Source organism: Podarcis melisellensis, assembly GCF_964234715.1.
Source record: "Podarcis melisellensis genome assembly, chromosome: 1".
Lineage (NCBI taxonomy): Eukaryota > Metazoa > Chordata > Lepidosauria > Squamata > Lacertidae > Podarcis > Podarcis melisellensis.
This window is the reverse complement of record NC_138528.1, coordinates 84,593,923-84,612,542: the sequence shown is the minus strand read 5'-3', so window position 1 is coordinate 84,612,542 and position 18,620 is coordinate 84,593,923. Positions and strand designations below refer to the sequence as shown.

Sequence of the window (18,620 nt, the reverse complement as noted above, 5' to 3'; positions counted from 1 at the left end):
TCATCGTGGAAGAAAGGTGGGATATAAATGTAAGAAAATACATACATTGCATTACATACATACATACATACATACATACATACATACTAAAAGACATCTCCGCCCAGGCAGGCAGAGCTAAGCACTTTGAAAGCACAGATCTGGACAGATCCATTCTTTTAAAGGAAATCCCCTCTGCACTTGGGCAGAGAACAGAGCTCTTTTGATCCACAACCCACACTTCTGAAAGATCTCAAAATGGCATCCCTTTTGTGCGTGGGCTGAATGGATGATTGGTATGGAACAGTGTTGATCAGATCCCTCAGAAATATCAGCTCTCATCATGCACGTGGCCTCTGTCAGGCTATCTCTAAGAGAATGAGACCTTTAGCAGAAAAATGGTTGCCTACTCCTATCTTAAAGCAGTTAAGCACAGCATTTGTGTAACATATTAGGCAAACAAGGACACACAGAGTGACATTCTTGGTGGTTTCTCCCCAGTTTTAGAATTCCTTGGCTCCAGAGGTTTGCCCAGACCTGGGCGTCTTCTAAAAGCACTATAAGACTTTGGTTTGGGCAGAATGTTAGGACATATTTACACAACAGCTTCAGACTGATCTAATAGTCATTCACTGGGCTTTTGCCAGAGAACCTTTAGAAATGCAGGTCTGGGGAGCTATGGGGCAGAGTTCAGGGAGAGAAAATTATCAGCACTGTATCAAATTGCATCCCCAAAATTATTGGGGTGAGGGAGCCATGGTTGTTAAAGTGGTACAAAAACTACAAAGTGAGAGGTTACAAGGGTCTCAGCAGCAGCAGCAGCAGCACACCCTTGGGTTTGAATGGCCTCTGGAGACTAGAATGAAATGATGGTCACTGGAGACTTGTGGCGCCTGTGCGATTTATAAGATTTATTTACACATATATATGAGCATAAGATGGAAGGGTCCATGGCATTAACACATCAACAGATTCTGTTCTCCCATTAGGTTTCTATAAGGGGACAGGTTCCAACAGCATGGCTTTGGATTTGGCACAGAGAACATGTCAGGCCTCTGTGTGCACTTTCCAGCTTCAGTCCCAGTCTTTTTGTTCCTCCCTCTCTCTCTCTCTCTCTCTCTCTCTCTCTCTCTCTCTCTCTCTCTCTCTCTCACACACACACACACACACACACACACACACCTTCTGCAGACTCAGATATTGTAGCTATAATATTGCTGGGCTGGCAGGAACCCTGAGAGGGCATCCAGCTCAATCCCAATCCTATAACAATAGGCTTGCAGTCTAGGTATATCCTGATGCAACTTCTGTAGGTACTTTTTAGCTCTGCAAAGTATTAGTGCACAGACTGAGAGCTCTGAACACAGTACTTTTCTTTTAGAACAGGACCTTATTAATGCTTTAGGACCCATCTTCTTTGGCAATATATTTAATGAAAATATGTGCTTTCTCCTATTACTAAGTGTACCTGTTATTTTCTCTTTTACGAATATGTGGAGTGTATGGAGGAACTTGGGAAAGGACCATAGTTTAGTGGCAGAGGTCATGCAGAAGGTCCTCAGATTAAAAAATGAGGTAGATAGTGATGTGAAACTTCTGAAACTCTGTAGAATCACTGCTAGTCAGAGCAGCAGTCAATACTAAGTGAGATGAAGAAAGAGGTTGACCTATGTCCCTGAAGGTTACTGCTTGGCATGCCTGGAAAACACAAAATAAAGCTATGCATCTTGCTTGTAGTCCAGATCTTTGCCCAATGTCTCCCTCTAGTGGTTGCTAGGGCCAATTCATTACACTTGAATGCCCATACTGTTTTAAAAAAATATTTAGTTTAATTACTAGCTGAGTCAAAAAAAGAAAAGAATAATTGTTATGCACACAAGAAAAAACATACAAGATGCCACAGGCCTGATGGAGGGTGCAAAACAGCACCTGGGAGAAAAGTTTGACCAGCGCAGGGGGCTGGGGGGAAGCGCAAGAATGAGATAAGGGAAGAACTTCTCCCCACTTTTCCAAATGGAGAGTTGGCCTTCTATGACCTCATCCCTTCATTTGTGAAAACACCAGGCTATTGAGTTTTGCTGAAGACTTTTTGACATAATGGCATCATTGCTAGTGGATACTGCGCTGAAAGGTCTCCTGCTTCCAATGGCATGAGCCTAACTCTGCTTACCTACTTGGAAGTAAGGAGCATTATTTTCAGTGGGACCAGCTTCCATTTAAGTACACTTGGGGTTGCTGTTCCATTTATTTGCAGAGGTTCACTTGAATGCTTGCTGCCTCCTTCTGCATTCAAACTTAAGACTGTGACCAGAGGCAGACTTTCCTGGCTTCAACACCAGCAATTATTTCTTCTTTATTTCTTCTGCCTGAGCTCCTGTTGCTCAGTTTTACCATCTAGCCTGATGAAGAGCTACAGAGAACTCAGAAACTAGCACAGCGGGGGGGGGGGGTCAGTGTGGTGTAGTGGCTAGAGTGTTAGACTAGGACCTGGGAGATCAGAGATCAAATCCCTACCTAGCCATGAACCTCACTGGGTGACCTTGGGCCAGTCACTGTCTACCTGACAGGGTTGTGGTGAGGAATAAAGGGGGGGGTAATATCATGTACACCCTTTTGAGATCCTTGGAGGAAAAGGTGCTATATAAATGTATCTAAGATATGAATTTTGGTCAAGATCCACCAGAAAGGAACCACCAAAATGATCAGGGACTGAAGTGACTCCTCCACGAGGAAATCCTACAACATTTGGGGCTTTTAAATTTAGGAAATAGGCAGGCAAGGGAGGAAGGATCAGGGAACAAGAAGCCCAGGTCCAGGAGCCAAAGTGGCCCTCCAGCCCTTTCTAAGTGGCCCTTGAGAGTCTTCCCATGCCACTTCCTGGCCCTGCTCCACCTCCTCCTCTTTTGCCTGGCTGGAATACATCCTTCAACTGAAATTTGCCTCTTGCTTGCTTGAATGGAAAAATGTGTGCGTATAAACCTCTGGATTTTGCATGGATTGAATGTACCCTGCTGATTGAATGTATAAAGGCAAGAGTCACATATGTCGTGCCGTCCATTTTTTTTTTACTCTGGCCCAACCAACCCCAGCTAGGTGGCCCCCCATAAGGCTGACCATGATAGAATGTGGCATTTGGGCTGAAAAAAGTTTCCTGCCCTTGGTTGAGGTTATGAAATTATGCACAATGTAGGCAAAGTGGACAGAGACATTTTTCACCCTCTCTCATAATACTTGAACCTGAAGCCATCCGATGAAGCTGGATGGTGAGAGATTCAGCACATAAACCTATGGATCAAGACACGGTAACAGTCAGCATCTTAAAAGGGAATTAGAAATATTCATGGATGATATGGCACTCGATGGCCATTAGTCATGATGGCTGGATATCCAGTATCATAGCCAGTATGAATCTGAAACACTAGTTGCTAGAAAGCACAAGTGGGGAGTGTGCTGCTGTGCTCAGGCCCAGACTGAGGATTTTCCAGAGGTATCTGGTTGGTCCTACTTATGTTCTTATGCCTTGCTGTTGAGAAAAGTCCCTAGCAGATGTTAGGGAAGACTATGTTACAGCAGTCCACGGATATGGCTCACAATTATTAACAACCACACCCACACCCACAGGGTTCCCAATTTGTAAAGAATTTCAGGGGGATTAGCAAGCAGACATCAAGAACCCACAAATATTAGAGCAGATTTGTTTAGATCCAGTTGCCGCATCTAAGCCTGTTTCTCTTCCCTCCGTGCATCCAGTATCTGCCTTGTTGATAGACATTTCATACAGCGATACAAAAAAACAACAACCCCAAACCCAAGTATCTGCCTCACACCCAAGATTTTTAGAAAAGGTCAACAGAGAAAGCAAGATGTGATGGACGCTAAGTTTCAAGGAAGCCACAAAATACCAGGTTTCAAGCTGTGATTCCTGCATTGCAGGTGGTTTGCTTCAAGGTACCTCTCCACTCTACAACTCTATGATTCTATGAAGCTGTGGAAAAGAAGAGGGAGATTAAATATTTCCAAAGGTCAGCCAAAAATAGGGAGAAGAAGGAACTGGTTGTAGCTGAAGGGGTCCTCCGGCAAACTCATCTCCTTAGCCCAGGAAGCTCTGGAACCATCTCCTACAGAAGCTTTTTGTACGACAGCAATGAGCATCTGTTAGGGGTCAGAAAAACCACTTGGGGGAGTTTCCAGGAAGCCATGATTTTCTGTTGCTGAGACCTCTGAGGTTCTTTTCCAGAGTTAGCAGTTGGGTCAGATTCTCTTGTGCAACCCCACCTCCACCCAATGGAAATGTCTGATCAGCAGTGCAATGATAGGATGGTACGGGGTGGAGTGCCAGGGAAATGCAGGCTTCAAAGGACAAGGCTTCGTCACCCCCAGATCCGGAGCTGCCCTTGCATCTGAGGGAAGGGCTCCCAGCAGCCAGTCACCCATCCTGAAACCCCATGTGCTCTTCCTCAGCCAGCCGAGATGAAAGCTCTGTTTGGCCACAGCCCTTTCAATAACAACCACCCCCACTCTTAAGCCCTAAAATTAGAGCTTTCTTTGAGCCCGAGGGTGATGCCAGGGAGAAGATAGCACAGCAGTGTTTATATACGCAGGTTTGAATTGTTCTCCCCCCCACCCCAGCCCCACTGTCTATGTTGCAGTAATTACAGAGTTATGGCCTGCTGGAGTTTGGTTGTTTGCAGCCTGGCTAGACATGGCATCGTTCTTGGGCATCTGGCCTCGCCCAAGCGGCAGCTGGGAATGTGCTGGATCATCAAACCGCAGCTCACCTCAGCTCCCAAAGCAAGGTAAGAGCCAACCAACCTGGGGCAGATCAGTGGTCGAGCCACACCAGCCTCTACTGGCATGGGTTCTGCTATGAGTGAGCTACAGAATAGGGTAACCATAGTACACTTCTCAATCCTGCCTACACTACCCAATGATTGCAGCTCAGTGGTCTCAGGTTCAGTCCCTGTCATCTCCACATGGGGCTGGAAGAGACTCCTGTCTGGACCCCTGGAGAGTCGCGCTGCCAGTAAATGGAGGCAGTGCCAGGCTAGAAGGCCCAGTGGTTCGTTCTGGAGGTCTTGTGCAACAAACCCACCTCCCACAAAGACTGGACTTTTTGCGGTAAGGAAAGCGATGGGGAAACACACTGGAAAGTGTGGGATAACATTTGCTTGATGCAACATTGTCTAACCTTGCTGCAAACAAATTATAGAATCATAAAACTTCTAGAGTTGGAAGGGGCCACAAGGGGACACTCACCCCAGTAAATAACAATGGTGAGCTTTTCAGCTGTTGCTCATAGTGTTACCAGTTGACCAAAGCAAGGACGAAAAAACCTGTTCCAATTTTGTGCTTTTAACAGCAACTTGATATGCAGATGGAAGTTGAGGGTTTTTTGTGAGGTGGTGGTGGTGGCATTTAGGTTACCCTTTTCTATGTCCTCTGATCAAGCTGCAATTCAAGACACCGAATCAGGGTCAGATAATATGTTGACAGCATCCAAGGTCTGTTGAGTCTCTGAGCTGTTACTCTTCTCTGAATAAGAAAACCAGTTTTTCAAGTCCTGATTCCTTCTCAGTAACTGGGTTTCTAATTGGGTTTATCTGTCCTGCCATAGTCAACCCAAATCATGCATCCAAATCATACCTAGGCAGAGACTCACACAGAGAGACCACTAACAACTTCAGCACACCAAATCTACTCAATACAGCACATATTTGTTTTTGGAGCAATCTCGTGTTCCTCACTGTGGACATATGAATCACCTTGAGATGAAAGTAAAAGGGGGTTAGTTAATTAATTAATTAATAATGATACTGATGAAGATGCTGATGATAACAACAACAGTAAATAATGTTAGGGGCTGGATTTTTATTGTACCAACAATAAATCACTTTGTTCTCCCCCCTTTTTTAAAAGGTTAAACATCTATTTTGCCATGGAGAATTATTCAACCCAGTAAAATGTTCAATGCATTAAGAATGTGCCCATACCACAGACAACGCCTTTCAGATGCAGGTCAGATGTTTTACATCTCCTGATATACAGTTGTTGTTAACCTGCCCTGGGACTGGCTGGCTATAAATACAAATAAATACATACATAAAACACAAGCAGGGCAGGTCGGATATGCTTTATAGGCACCTCAAATCAGCACTGAATGGCACTAACAACCAGTACGGAAATGCTCTCACGTTTTAGTAATTGAATAAAATAAGTCACTATTCTTATCACCCAATGAATTGAGCTGGTCCTTTAAAAAGAAAAAGAAAAATTCTGACGGGGGCCATAAACCCCAAGCTAAGAACATAAGAAGATCCAGCAGGATAAGGCAGTGGCCCATTTAGTCCAGCATCTTGTTCTTACAGTGCCAGTCAGATGCCTGCAGGAAGCACACAAGAAGCATTTGAGCACAACAGCACTCTTCCCTCCTGTGGGTTCCAGTAATTGGCAATCAGAAGCATACTGTCTCCAACAGTGGAAGTAGCTTTCAGGTTGCTACAGTGCAGCATGGTCAGGGGTGGGGAACGTGTGGTCCTCCATCTCCCATCAGCCCCAGCCACTATGGCCAATGGTGCTCAACATCTGGTGGGTCACAGGTTCCCTACACCTGGCTTAAGCAATGAGAATCATAGAGTTGGAGGGGCCTAGTCAACAACCCTGAAAGGTCAACAACCCTGAAAGGCAGCCCAGTATTAGTGTTCCATTCAGCAAACGAGGGCCAAGAAAAGAATGGCTTGCTTAAGGTGACCTAGTGAGTCTCTGGCTGAGACAATAGTTGAACCATCGATTGACCAGCTCAAGGCCTACACTCTCATCCACTATGTTATACCGGCAATGCACAAGTAAAAATAGAACTTGCCAGGAATCAAGGTGGCCTCTGCCAGCCTATGGCTCATAACATCATCAAGGCATCTCAACTTGCATTGACCTCCAGCCAGGTCTCAGAATGAGGAATTACAAATACTATTTCAGTTGGGCAGGAGCAAAGCAGGAGAGGGAAACCCTGGAAAAGGCAAGATGTCACCGAGATGCTGGATGCTTCAAAGAGAAGGAAGTCACAGGGTCCATCTTTTCCAGCTTTCTGTGTGTTTTCAGAGTAGCATGGCCCACTGCCCTCCCATCCCCTCACCCAGCACAGAATTGGGCTGAGCTCTCAGAAGCTCAGAGCAGCAGGACACCCACCATCAAAGAGGATTCCTCCCTGGCCAGTTCCAACCTGTTTTCTGCCAGCCCTGCAGTAGAGGGGAACTGAAATGGGCTGGGCTCAATGCAAGGTTTGGTCCAAGGCTACCCCGAAGAGCCTGTTGTTTGGGGGGCAGCAGAAACACTCACATGCTCAGAGCAAACTGCCCTGTTTGCACTTTATTATTCCTATTAATCATGTACTTGGCATTTGCACACACTTTGAAGTACTATATTATTATCCCTATCAAACAAGGAGAAGGAGGCAATTACTAGGCCCGCTTTACAAAAGGGTAATTGAAGCCTCATCCAACTCACCCCCCCCCGCAACCCCCATCCACTAAGTCTGCGGCTCAGGTGAGTTTTGAGTCCAAACCCAGCATGCAATGCAAAGCACCACACTTTCTCTCTTGAGGAGGAAAATTGCTCTGTGCAGGTGGAAAAGTTAGCTCATCCAGGGCAGCACACTGTGCATTGGAATATTGATGTTGTTTATTAAATTTCTATACTGCCTTTCATCCAAATTGCTGTTTGCTCCAAGTGAGCGCTAAAGAGCAGTATTCCTTGGGGGAAAGCAGCAGGACAAGAGGAAGTGTTGATAAACTTTCTCTCTCATACAGAATTTGGAATTTGTCTTTTTCAAGATGAAGCTTGCCACCTCGATTTTTGTTTGAAGTCTTTGTTTTTATAAGTCATTTAAAAAGAATTCAGATCTGCTATTCAACTACATTTTGAAAGTCTATGGGTAAATGTTTAAAGCTGATTTGTCTTATTAAGTAATAACTGACCTGACATTGCAGCCCTAGACAGCACCTGCGATTTTGGATCCACATGTAAATGTCCTGATAGCAGACCACTAGCTTACTGATGTTAGGTGTCATTAAAGGGCAGCAGATAGCTGGTTTACCCCATACACCCAAAGTACTTTTGTTTCGTTTTTACTCCCAGGCAGTCATTTGTAGAATTTGGTATCTCAGATGTGAAAAAGATGTATGATCAAGCTTGGGTACTATGCACTTTGATTTGGGAGGAGGTGTGCAACTTGCTGCTCCACCTCAGGCAGCAGAATGTTTTGGTCTGGGCCTGGGAAGGACCCAGGTTCATTCCCTGATATCTCTTGCTAAAAGTGGGCAAGACTCTTATCTGATATCCTGTAGTGCTGCTGCCCATCAGTATAGACAGGACTGAGCTGGATAGGTACACGAAAAACTCTGGTAAAAAGCAGCTTACTATAATCTTATGGAAAGCCTATGAAAATAATGCCATCAGAGATGGAATCATCTGTCTCTAGACCCTGTTAGATTAACCTTTTAAATATGTTTTGGGGAAGGGGTTATTGGTTTGCTTTGTTTTTGCTATTATGTACTTTGTGGTTTTATGGTGTATTTTTATGCCGTGAACTCCCCTGAGATCTTTGGATGAAGGGTGGTATAAAAATTCAATAAATAAATAATAAAGATAGGCACAGGCCAGTTTAGTGGGCCTTTCAAGATAAAGATGCATATACATTTACTTTTGTGTAGGTCTCATTGGTTCAACTGGTCTTACCTGCTCCATCCATCTGTGCCATGCAGGAGTATGTCCCAGGTGGCCTGCAGACTTCCACATGCCATTATTATTGTTACTGATATTATTCATTTGATGTCTATGCTGCCTTTCTTCCCAACCAGGAGCTGTGAGATATTTGTCTCTCCTGTCTTGGTCTGTACAGCCACAGCAGGCTTCCAACAGATTTGACTTCACTCCCAAAGGCGCACTCCTCTATTTTCTCCAAAGACGGACACCAACAACAGTCTGGCCCTCAGCTCTAGCACTCCATCAGAGAACGCTTTCCTTGCACAATTCTGGGATGTGTTCTTCATCATCTGCAGAGTTCACACAAACTTCTAGTCAGGCCTAGGAGTTTTGCCTTGATTCTTCCCAAGCTGGCTCTTTGGCTCTTGTTCAGGGCGCACCAATATCTTGGCACCTCTTAGGCTGCATGGATGGGCCTGGGTGGCATCCCACCTTGTTCCAGGCAGGCAAAACTGTAAGGATCTCTGGGCCACGAGAGCCAAGAAGCCCCAAACCCAGCCACTGTGGACCACCCCCACCAAACACCCCACCTTGCCTCTGCATACTCACCATCCCTTGGGCTGTAATTAAGCTGCAGCTGGAAAGCCCCAGCACCCAAGAGCTGGGGATGGGGCCGACCGCAGGCAGCTGCAGGCACCCACATGAGAGGGTGGATTAGAGGGTGAGGCCCCACCCAGCCCATTGATCTCCTCCAAGCTGATCAGCCAGAGCAGGCAGAGGCAGTAGCTTTTGACACACACTGCTGCCCCTCCTCTGCCCTAGTTTCCATGGCAACTACAGACACAGTGGCTTTGCTGCCCAGTCAGGCCCAAAGACTTCTAGGCCAAACTTGGATAGGCAAGGCCTGATTCAAACCAGCTGCGGGAGCTGCTTTGCAGCATCAGAACTTCAGCCTGATTGCACAGCTGAGGGAGTTAATGGCACTGGGCATGAATCCATCCATATAGGTATCTCCTGCTCAGCACCAGCAATCTCATTCCTTCTTCAGAAATCGTTACTCCTAGGTTATACAGGCAAGGAGCTGGGTAAGGAGCTGAGTAGAGACAAATGCATTTTTATTTTAAGTCTAATTTTAATTGAAATCAGATTTTTGTAATTAAAAATGAGTATAAGTGCCTTGTTGAAAAATAACCAGATTTAAGCAAAATTATTAGTAGCTATAAGCATGTTGAAGACTGCTTTCCACTGTAAAAGAGAGGGGGTGGGGTGGGGGGGGTATCTGATTTTGGAGGTTAAGGGCGGTAAATGCATTCATTTGCCATAAGAATGACTCTTAGGAGAAAGTTATAAGAACACCTAAAGTAAAAGGCATTTTCACCTGGGGCCAGTCACTATCTCTGAGTCTAACCTACCTCACAGGGTAGGAAGGGAGGAAAATGGGGAGGAAGGAACAATGTACACAACCACCCTGAGCTCCCTGGAGGAAAAGTTGGAATATAAATGCAATAAATAAACAGAACTAAATCAATTTCACTTGCAATCATAAATCGCAAATCACCATTTGGACACCTTTGCATTAAAAAAACCCTAGGGTAATGTGATGAAAATTATGAGTAAAATGTGCACCCTGCAAAGATGTGGAATTCTGCTTGGGATGTTCCACTCACTTTCAGCTTCTTCTTCCAAGACTTCTCACTGTCCCCTTTATATTTTTTGTTTTCCAGAGTAGCTCTCCAGCCTTTTTAGAACCTCCTTTGTTACCAAGAGCAGATTTAATCATTATGCTGAGTATGCCGTAAACAGCTAAATTAAGGACCTTGCTATGATACAAAGCACAGCTGGTCTACTCTCTATGCCGAGCAATTTTAAAAATCCCCACATAGGGTGGGATTTTAGGGGGCTCTGGGGAGAATCACAGGCATGGATTTTTATTCACGCCCAGCTGTTCTCCAAGTACAAAGCCATTCCACAAATTATGTGAGAGAAAGACCCTTCCCACCCACTTTCCCTCTACCCTGTCCACTTTTGGTATGACAGGCACGCCAACTTTACCTTGCACTTTGCAGCTTTAGGGTCTTCAAAAGGGAAAGTGGAGTCAAAGACTGAGATCAGGTTAGCAGGGTAAGAAATAGAAGGTGAGGCTGGAAAATAGTTATATACTTTGAATGAAGATATTAGGAAGTAGAAGTGGGGAACCACAAGTTGGGTCTGGGCAATCCAAGGACCCAGAACATCAAAACTTTGTGCAGGGTCAGCCCTTAAAACTTAAGGCAGAGCAAGGCAACCTTGTGATTTTGAATGTCATTGAAAGAGCAGTGAATTCCTAGGTTTTCATTTATTGTTACAGTATTGTACTTTTATTGCCAGGGAGAGACGTTTCTGGGATTTTCTGCCTTAAGTGCCAAAATACCACAATAATCCCAGAGCTACTATGCACCTTGACTTGGGGCTGGGGTGCTATTTGCTGCTATAACTCAGACAGCAAAATGTATTGGGCCTTGTGAAACAATAATGGAAGGTCTTTCTTTGAGCTACTGATTTATAGCCCTTCTTTTGGAAACACTATTTTCTTCACCTGAGCAAGAGAAGAGAAAGGGTGTCACTGGCCTTCTGGAAGAACTGGGGGACCTTCTTCCTTAGCGCTAGCTTTGCCTGTCACCTCCGACACCAGGAGCAGAGTTGGTTGGGGTGCTGCTGTGATTGCTCCCCCACCTTGTTTCAGATTCCTTTTCAAGCAAGAATGGAATATGTCTGCAGCTGGGCGTTCCCTGTGCATCGCTAGTGCCCCTGGGGGAATACCTCTCCTCTGATGGGTGTTCTGAGCAGGGAATAAATACCAAAAGCCTTACTCAGAGAGAGGGAGGGAGGGAGAGCTCTTACAATTGCTCACTACCTTCCTCCAGGAGATGCAGTGATCTCCAGCAAGGGAAAATCCCAGTGTAATATAAAAATATTTGCTGATCAGTGCTAGAACTTTCCAGAAACTGAAAGGAATTTGGAGTTCAGAAAAATTAGGCCAACTGGAGTTTGGGCTATGTTTTAAAACTCATAAAGATGTCTGGGGGAAAGAATGGACTAATTGATTATACATGCAATTTCTGTAGCACACAGACACCCCCTCATAAGATTATTAGCCTGTAACGTCTGCTTTGCAACTTGGAAGTCCACAAGAATGTGCACGCATCAATTAATGTGCCAAGATTCCCCAGTGAGGCTTGTGACAGGCAAGAGCCCATATATAATGACATTTCAGATGGTTAACAGGCTCATCCATTGTCTAGTTTTCTGGGTCTGTAAGCACAGCAGTGGGACAGCCTCGCCACCAGCTCTCTGTTCTTCTTAGGTTGGTCTTAACCTGGTGCTCATTGAATAGGTTTGCCATCTTTTTTCTGACAAGGTCGGGCTGTCAAAGAAGTTCAACAAAAATGGAAAACGAAGTGGAAATTGCTGCAGTTAGTGTGTTTGTCTGTGCTCAGAAATGGAAATCACTAAAGTGAATCTGATTGGTCTTCCTTCACATCACTGTTGTTTTTAGGTCCACATATGATGTGTAATGAATGACATTTTAACACTGTTTTGATGTTTCGTTTATATTGAAATGAATTACGTAAGTTACATAAATAGGTAAGTTATATAACTTACATTAAACTTGCAGACTTTGTATTTGGCAGAAACCAAACTGCAGCATAATAGAAACATCGTTGATTGTAAGAAATACAAGTTGAACACAAACTGCCCACCTTCTTATATCCCTAGACTCAGGGCTTGGCAAAGCCTGGGTATAGTGGTTAGAGCAGGGTTCACCAGCCTTTTTGGGCCTGTGGGCACATTTGCAAATTGGATAAATTATTGTGGACACCACATACACATTGCAATCTATTCTATTGGCTACATCAGAAGGCTTCTCTGATGCCTAATTTCAGCAAGGGGAGAGGAGCCTGTGGGCACCAGGAGAGGAGGGCACATGTGGTACCTCTGTGGGCACATGTGGCAACCCCTGAGTTAGAATGCCATACTAGCTCTAGGGACATCCGTATTCAAATCCACAGGCAGCCACAACACACACTGGGTCAGTCATCATCTCTCAACCTAACCAACCATGTAGGGTTGTTGCGAGCATAAAAGAGAGGGAAGTTAACCATGTAAACCAGCATGAGCTCCTTGGATGAAAGGTGAGATATACATGTAATGCAAGCAAGCAAGCAAGCAAGCAAGCAAGCAAGCAAGCAAATAAATAAATAAATAAATAAGGACTGAATTTCTACCAGGGCTCAACACTAGAACCCATTTTCAGTAACAGGAACAAGGCCTTGAACACATGAAGGAATAGTTAACAAAAGTGCATCTGAACATGTGAGCATGTACAGAGTACTTTTCTCTCCTCCTGCTGGGCAACAGTTTTCTTGCCCCAAAGCATTCACTTTCAGCAAGAGGTTGAAGTGTTTATCTAGGCTGAAAGATTCCACAAAAAAGGCCATTCTCCTTTGAGGATCCCGTAGAAAGGAGTTTCAGCAAAGTGTGGCTTGTCCCACTGCTGCAGCACTAGACTGAGAGAAGCTGCACCCGTCAAAATTCACCCCGGGCTCTTGCATTATCAACTAGAACTTGGTCTGCCCATATGCAAGAGATTTCCTCTCACCCACTGTAACAAAGGATAGCATTAACTCATGTGCATGTTTGTGTGCCACCAGTTTGGTGCTGTCGGATGCAACCAGATGCATGCCTAGTGTCTCCCCACTGTTACCAGTCCAACTAAGTTGTGTCTCCTCCCACATCCTAGCAAAGGTGATGTCAGGGAGACCACAGCATTGCATGCAAGACCCTTCTATGCCATGCAGTTACTCCAGTGTGCTTGATGTAACGTAGCCTAACACTGTGCTAAAACCTCTCATGTGCCCTTCCCAAAGAAGCAGAGATGTTTGGATTTTGCTTGCTGTCTGTTCTGCTCCCACGGCATGTGGCCACTCGCTTCCCTAGGTGGGTGTTTGTTCAAACCTGGGCTTATTGGTAAACAGCACCAAATGGGAAATGGCTTCATTGGAATGCAGAGCTCTTTTTAAACGTGATCAGAAAGAAGCTTTGTTAATGGTTTTGCTGCAAGGTTGCCAGTTTGCAACCTGGAGGTGCCACTTTTACTTTCCTGGGTTCTGTCCCTCACCTTCTTCCCACTGACAAAACTAGAATGCTACTGGCTTTGGCACACAGAGGAGGAAGAGAAAGGTAAAATAAACCTCTGCTAAAGATAAAATAAACCTCTCCAGTTTACAGCCCAGCAATCTTACTGATGACTTTTCTGACTAACAGCCTCAGACACATCAAAAGACTGCATTGGAGATTGGTCCACTGGGGCAAAAGGGCCATTGCAATCTACCCACAGCCAGCTCCCACTGCCCGCTGTCACAGTAACAGCGGGTGGCTCTGCCTGTCACTGGCTCTACTTCCACCAGCTAGAGAGCTTGTGTGACAAGCTAGGATGCAAGAACTTAGTTTACTGGCCCTTATATAAGATATGTGTCATGTTCTAGTCTTTAAAATTAAATTGTTCAAAAGAAAAAAAAAAGGCAGGCAGTTCACCCAATGTTTTGTGGAATATGGTGAGATCAGATGGGAGATTTGATCCATTTTGCAGCATTTATTTTGATTTAAGTTGCGGTTCTGGTGTTTCATCAGATGAGCCTTTGGTCTGATCCAGCAAGGCTCTTCTCGTGATGTATGTCTGTGCATGTGTTGGCGGGAGGGATTAGTAGAATGCCTGCTGCTGTCCTTCCTCACAAGCTATATCAAGCACCCTCTGGTGTATGTTCCTTGCTGGACAGGTGAGCACTGTGCAGCTGTTGCAGGGGGTGAGCGCTGCGGGATTAGTAGCTTGAGCTAGGGGCAGGGCTGCTTTGGGAACATGCATTATCATCAGCGGTGGCCAAGCGAGATCACAGGCTCCCAGCCAAACCCCCTTGCTTTGAGCTTGCCAAAGGATGCTGAGTTCAAAGGGCTGAGGTGTGATTGATGTGTGAAGATAATTCTCCCCCCTGCTTTCCCCAGCAGCATGCGAGCACACACACACACACACTCACTCCTCCCTTCCCCAGCCTGCAAAGTGGTTGTGGAGAATGCTGATGGGAACAGAGGGATCCCACATGGGTTTAGGAAGAGGCCAGAGCGTTTAAGGATTGGGGCAGGCAGGATGAAGTGTGTGAGGGCACTGAGCTTAGACCTTACCATGAGGCAACTCTGGCCAACTGGGCTAGATCAGCCCTTCTGAAGGCGGCAAACTGCATGTTTGCTTCAGCATACCCTCCAACATTTCTCCAATGAAAATAGGGACGTCCTAAGGAAAAGTGGGACATTCCGGGGTCAAATCAGAAACCGGGACGGTTTCTGTAAATCCCAGACTTTCTCTGGAAAATAGGGACATTTATAAGAGCTGAAGCAAACATGCAGTTTATCTCTGTGTGTACATGTACATGCACATATGTTTCTTCTGGACAGAACAGCAATAAGACCCAGCTGAAGGCAAAACTATTCCTGAGGATAACATCTTTTTTCTTGAGAGAAGCTCTGGGCACTTCCACACAACACTTTTTTGTGGCCTCTGTGCAGCATCCACATCTACATGACGGCAGCCTCATATTTTCTTGCTATTAGATTAGGATTTACCGTTTCGGTGGAAAATCTGATAAGTAAAACAAACAAAATTTAACAAGCACTCTGCTCCCGAGTTCCCCTTGCAGCCTGAGCACACCTTGAGCACACTGAGAACTTGTGGAAGGAGGGGCTGGCAAGGTAAGCTTCCAGAGGTGCCAATATTGTAGTGAGCATTGTGGTAGACGTCTCTGCCCTCTCCAGTTCATCCATCTAGAGGCCCTAGAGAATCTTGTGTGCCCCCTCCATAGATAGAAAGGCCTTCCAGGTGCTGAGGTTCCTCCCACAACCTTTGGCTGAGTGCAAATTAAATAAATAAATAAAAGCTGACAGCTCCATAATGTGAAACCAAGATACCACCCACCACCAACCAACCTGTAGCGCTTTGGAGCCTTATGAAACAAGGTTGCAGGGAGCTCCTCCCTGGCGAGGCCTGTGCACCGTGCCCCTGGCTAGACTGGTGCACCCTGCCCACTCTTCCCTTCCCTTCCCGTCTGGTGTTCCTTTTGCAGAGCCTCAGGGCCAACATTATAGGCAGGGTGGGGATTTATCAGACAGCACCAGATACCAATAGGGTGACTCATCGTTACCCAGCCCATGCAGGGCAAAGCGGGCAACAAGGGCTGTTTAGGATGCAACAGCTTGCTTCTCACCAGAATCACCACCACACAAGCACAGGCCCTGAATTCTTTGCACATTCTGCCCATACGTTGGGACCCCAGGCTGCCCACCTAAAAGGGTCGTTGGGCATTTGTAGCCAGCAAGCAAGAGCACCCAGTCTCAAGTCATTTCTGTCTTGGAACGATGTAACTTGGGACTCTATCCAGAGCCTTGCTACTGCCCCATTGACACGCGGGAAGCCTTTCCCTTACTAAATGATCATTCTGCTCCTCTTGTGCTTTTCCAAATTAGGAAATGCTGAGGTCCTCCCCAGTGCCACCCCTGTTCCCCTTTCCTAAGTACAGCAGATTCTTGGACAGGATTAGAGACACCACTGCAGCCTTGATCCAGCAAACATTTTCTGGCTGCAGCAGCAGTCCTCAGAATTTGAAAGTATCGTGGAAAATGCCCCCCACAAATAATCTCAGCAGCCCATGCATGTTGAGACCATAAATACAACATTCCCAGTGTGAAGGCTGCCTGATGGATCACCCATCAGAATGAGTGCCATGGAGCTCAACTGCTGAGCTTTGGATGGAGAGACTGGCATGTTTCTTTCCAGGGGCCCCCCATGTGCTCTTTTTCCTGCAGTTCCATTTTGCAGATCTGGCATAAACCAAAGCACCCACGTGTGAGCTATCGTGAGATGCCACGCAAAGCAAGTAGACATCCCTAGGCTTTACCCAATAACAAATCTCATGTCTCCATCATTACACCCTCAGACACACACCATCTCTGATTCACTTTTATTCTCACAATAATAAAATAATTTACCAACCACAGTTACCATCATACTACATGCCTACAGTGCCTGTATGGGACACTGGAGTCAGAGGTCTCTGTGCCCCCACCCTTCAATCTCTTGCTAGAAACATTTATTTTAAACAAACTCAGCATTTTTAATTTCTCTCTCTCTCTCTCTCTCTCCTGAATAACAAAGATACTAACAGCCCAAAACAGGTCTTGAATTGGTCCAACGTGAAATGTGGCAGCTGGTACAGCTCAGTCGGTAGAGCACAAAGCTCTTAATCTCAGTGTCGTGGGTTTGAGCCCCATGTTGGGTGAAAGATTCCTGCATTGCAGGGTGTTAGACTAGATGACCCTCGTGGTCCCTTCCAACTCTACAATTCTATGATTTCAACCCAGGATTTTAAAAAAGAAAAAACAGGTATTTTGTTCTGTAAGGGCTGCCTGCCACCTGAATGATCCCAGTGCGGGATTTGTAAGATACATCACGGGGGGAGGACTGAGTGAGGTTCTGCAGAAGGAACCTACGTAGGTGTCTCCTGGGCCTTCGAACCACAGCTGAAGATGCCAGTGGCCAGAAGCAGCTGGAGTTAATGTCTGGGATTCCAGCTAAGCCCACTGGCGTGCAGCTCTTTGTGCTTCAGAGGTGCCAGGCTCGCGACTAACGCCCATGTACAACCGAACCCCTTGAGTGCTCATGCACAAGTCAGAAAGGAGGAGAGGAAGTGCCAGGGAGATGATGTGAAACACAAACGTGCCAGGCTGCCCAAGCCGTGCCTCCTGCTTTTTGCAGGGCTCCACTGTGCCCAGTAGAAACCGCAGAGTCTCTGGAGCGTCCAGCAGGGGCCACGGTCTTCATTTGCAGACACTGACCCACTCCGTGAGCCGGCACTCCTCGCAGGCCACGAAGCAGCACCAATGGAACTTGCAGTTGCATCGCTCACTGCGTGTCTGCCGCAGGATGTTGTGTCCCCGCCCGCAGCACAGGCTCTCGCAGTTGTCCATGCCCGGGCTGGTCTTGTTGCATAAGCGCCCTTGCGTCCCCATGGAGTCCAGTGCCGGCTCCCGCTCACAGAAGTCCGGTGACTTCTCAAAGTAGATCAGGTCGCTGATGCCGGCCCGGCGCCTCTGGCGGGCATGGCTCAGCTCCATCTGCCCTGTGTTCCTGTTGTGGGGCCGGATCAGCATGGCCCCATAGAAGCGCTCCTTGAGCAGGGAGCCTACCAGGCGGAACTCAGGAGTCACCTGCCAGCACGTCTTCAGTTGGCAGCTCCCCGAGGTGCCGTGGCACTTGCATTTCCTCCGCATGTTCTCCATCACCACCTGCCAGGGGCACAAGCAGACAGTGGTTAGCAGAATTCAGCTAAAGCTTTGCCTTGCACTGCAGTTTTGTATTCCCCTCTAGCACACCTTGTTCCCAATGGGCAGCTTGGCTTTGCCATCCCTTGGAACCAGTGTATGCTGCTGGGGCAAAGGGGTCTCTATGCAGTTTTGCCCAGTTGAAACAAGTGGCCACACAAAGGGTTCTCCAATGGCTTGCTTCATCTTGCTGGGCCAAGGAGAGCCACCAGAGCTCAAACTGCTACTTTCACGAAGCCGGATAGCACAATTCTTGAATACAGTAACAGCCCAACTTTCTAGGTGGAAAGAACAGGACTAAAATGGTATATAAAACATGGCTAACATGCAAACTAAAATCAAATATAAACAAAAGCATCATTACAAACAGTGTTAGCATCAATAACTGTTTAACACAAATGTAACTGCGGGCTTGTCCACACTTCCGCTTGTGCCGTCCCTAGAAAGCACAGATCCCAGCAGTTTTCCACTTGACCCACTCCTTTCCAAGGAAAAACCCACTCTTTAGCAATAGAATGGAACAAACGGCAATCTGGGGG

General features: G+C 46.2%; 2 protein-coding genes and 1 long non-coding RNA gene across 5 annotated transcripts in view; 1 reads left to right on the top strand and 2 right to left on the bottom strand.

The window, feature by feature from the left end:
• The window catches only part of CDK5R2 (cyclin dependent kinase 5 regulatory subunit 2), a 42,614-nt gene extending 33,622 nt beyond the window's left edge, over nt 1-8,992 (bottom strand). For both annotated transcript variants that reach the window (XM_081920748.1, XM_081920749.1), the window contains exon 1: nt 8,710-8,992. The gene's annotated coding sequence lies outside the window, so the exon portion shown is untranslated. The remainder of the gene's footprint in view (nt 1-8,709) is intronic.
• Nucleotides 8,993-8,999: 7 nt separating this feature from the next.
• Nucleotides 9,000-18,620, top strand: part of LOC309375343 — a 31,724-nt gene continuing 22,103 nt past the window's right edge. For both annotated transcript variants that reach the window (XR_014170832.1, XR_014170833.1), the window contains exon 1: nt 9,000-9,761. This is a non-coding gene — a long non-coding RNA (uncharacterized lncRNA). The remainder of the gene's footprint in view (nt 9,762-18,620) is intronic.
• Nucleotides 16,705-18,620, bottom strand: part of WNT10A (Wnt family member 10A) — a 44,580-nt gene continuing 42,664 nt past the window's right edge. The window contains exon 4 of the mRNA XM_081920655.1: nt 16,705-18,045. Coding sequence (XP_081776781.1) covers nt 17,578-18,045 — 468 coding nt within the window. The 3' untranslated portion in view covers nt 16,705-17,577. The remainder of the gene's footprint in view (nt 18,046-18,620) is intronic.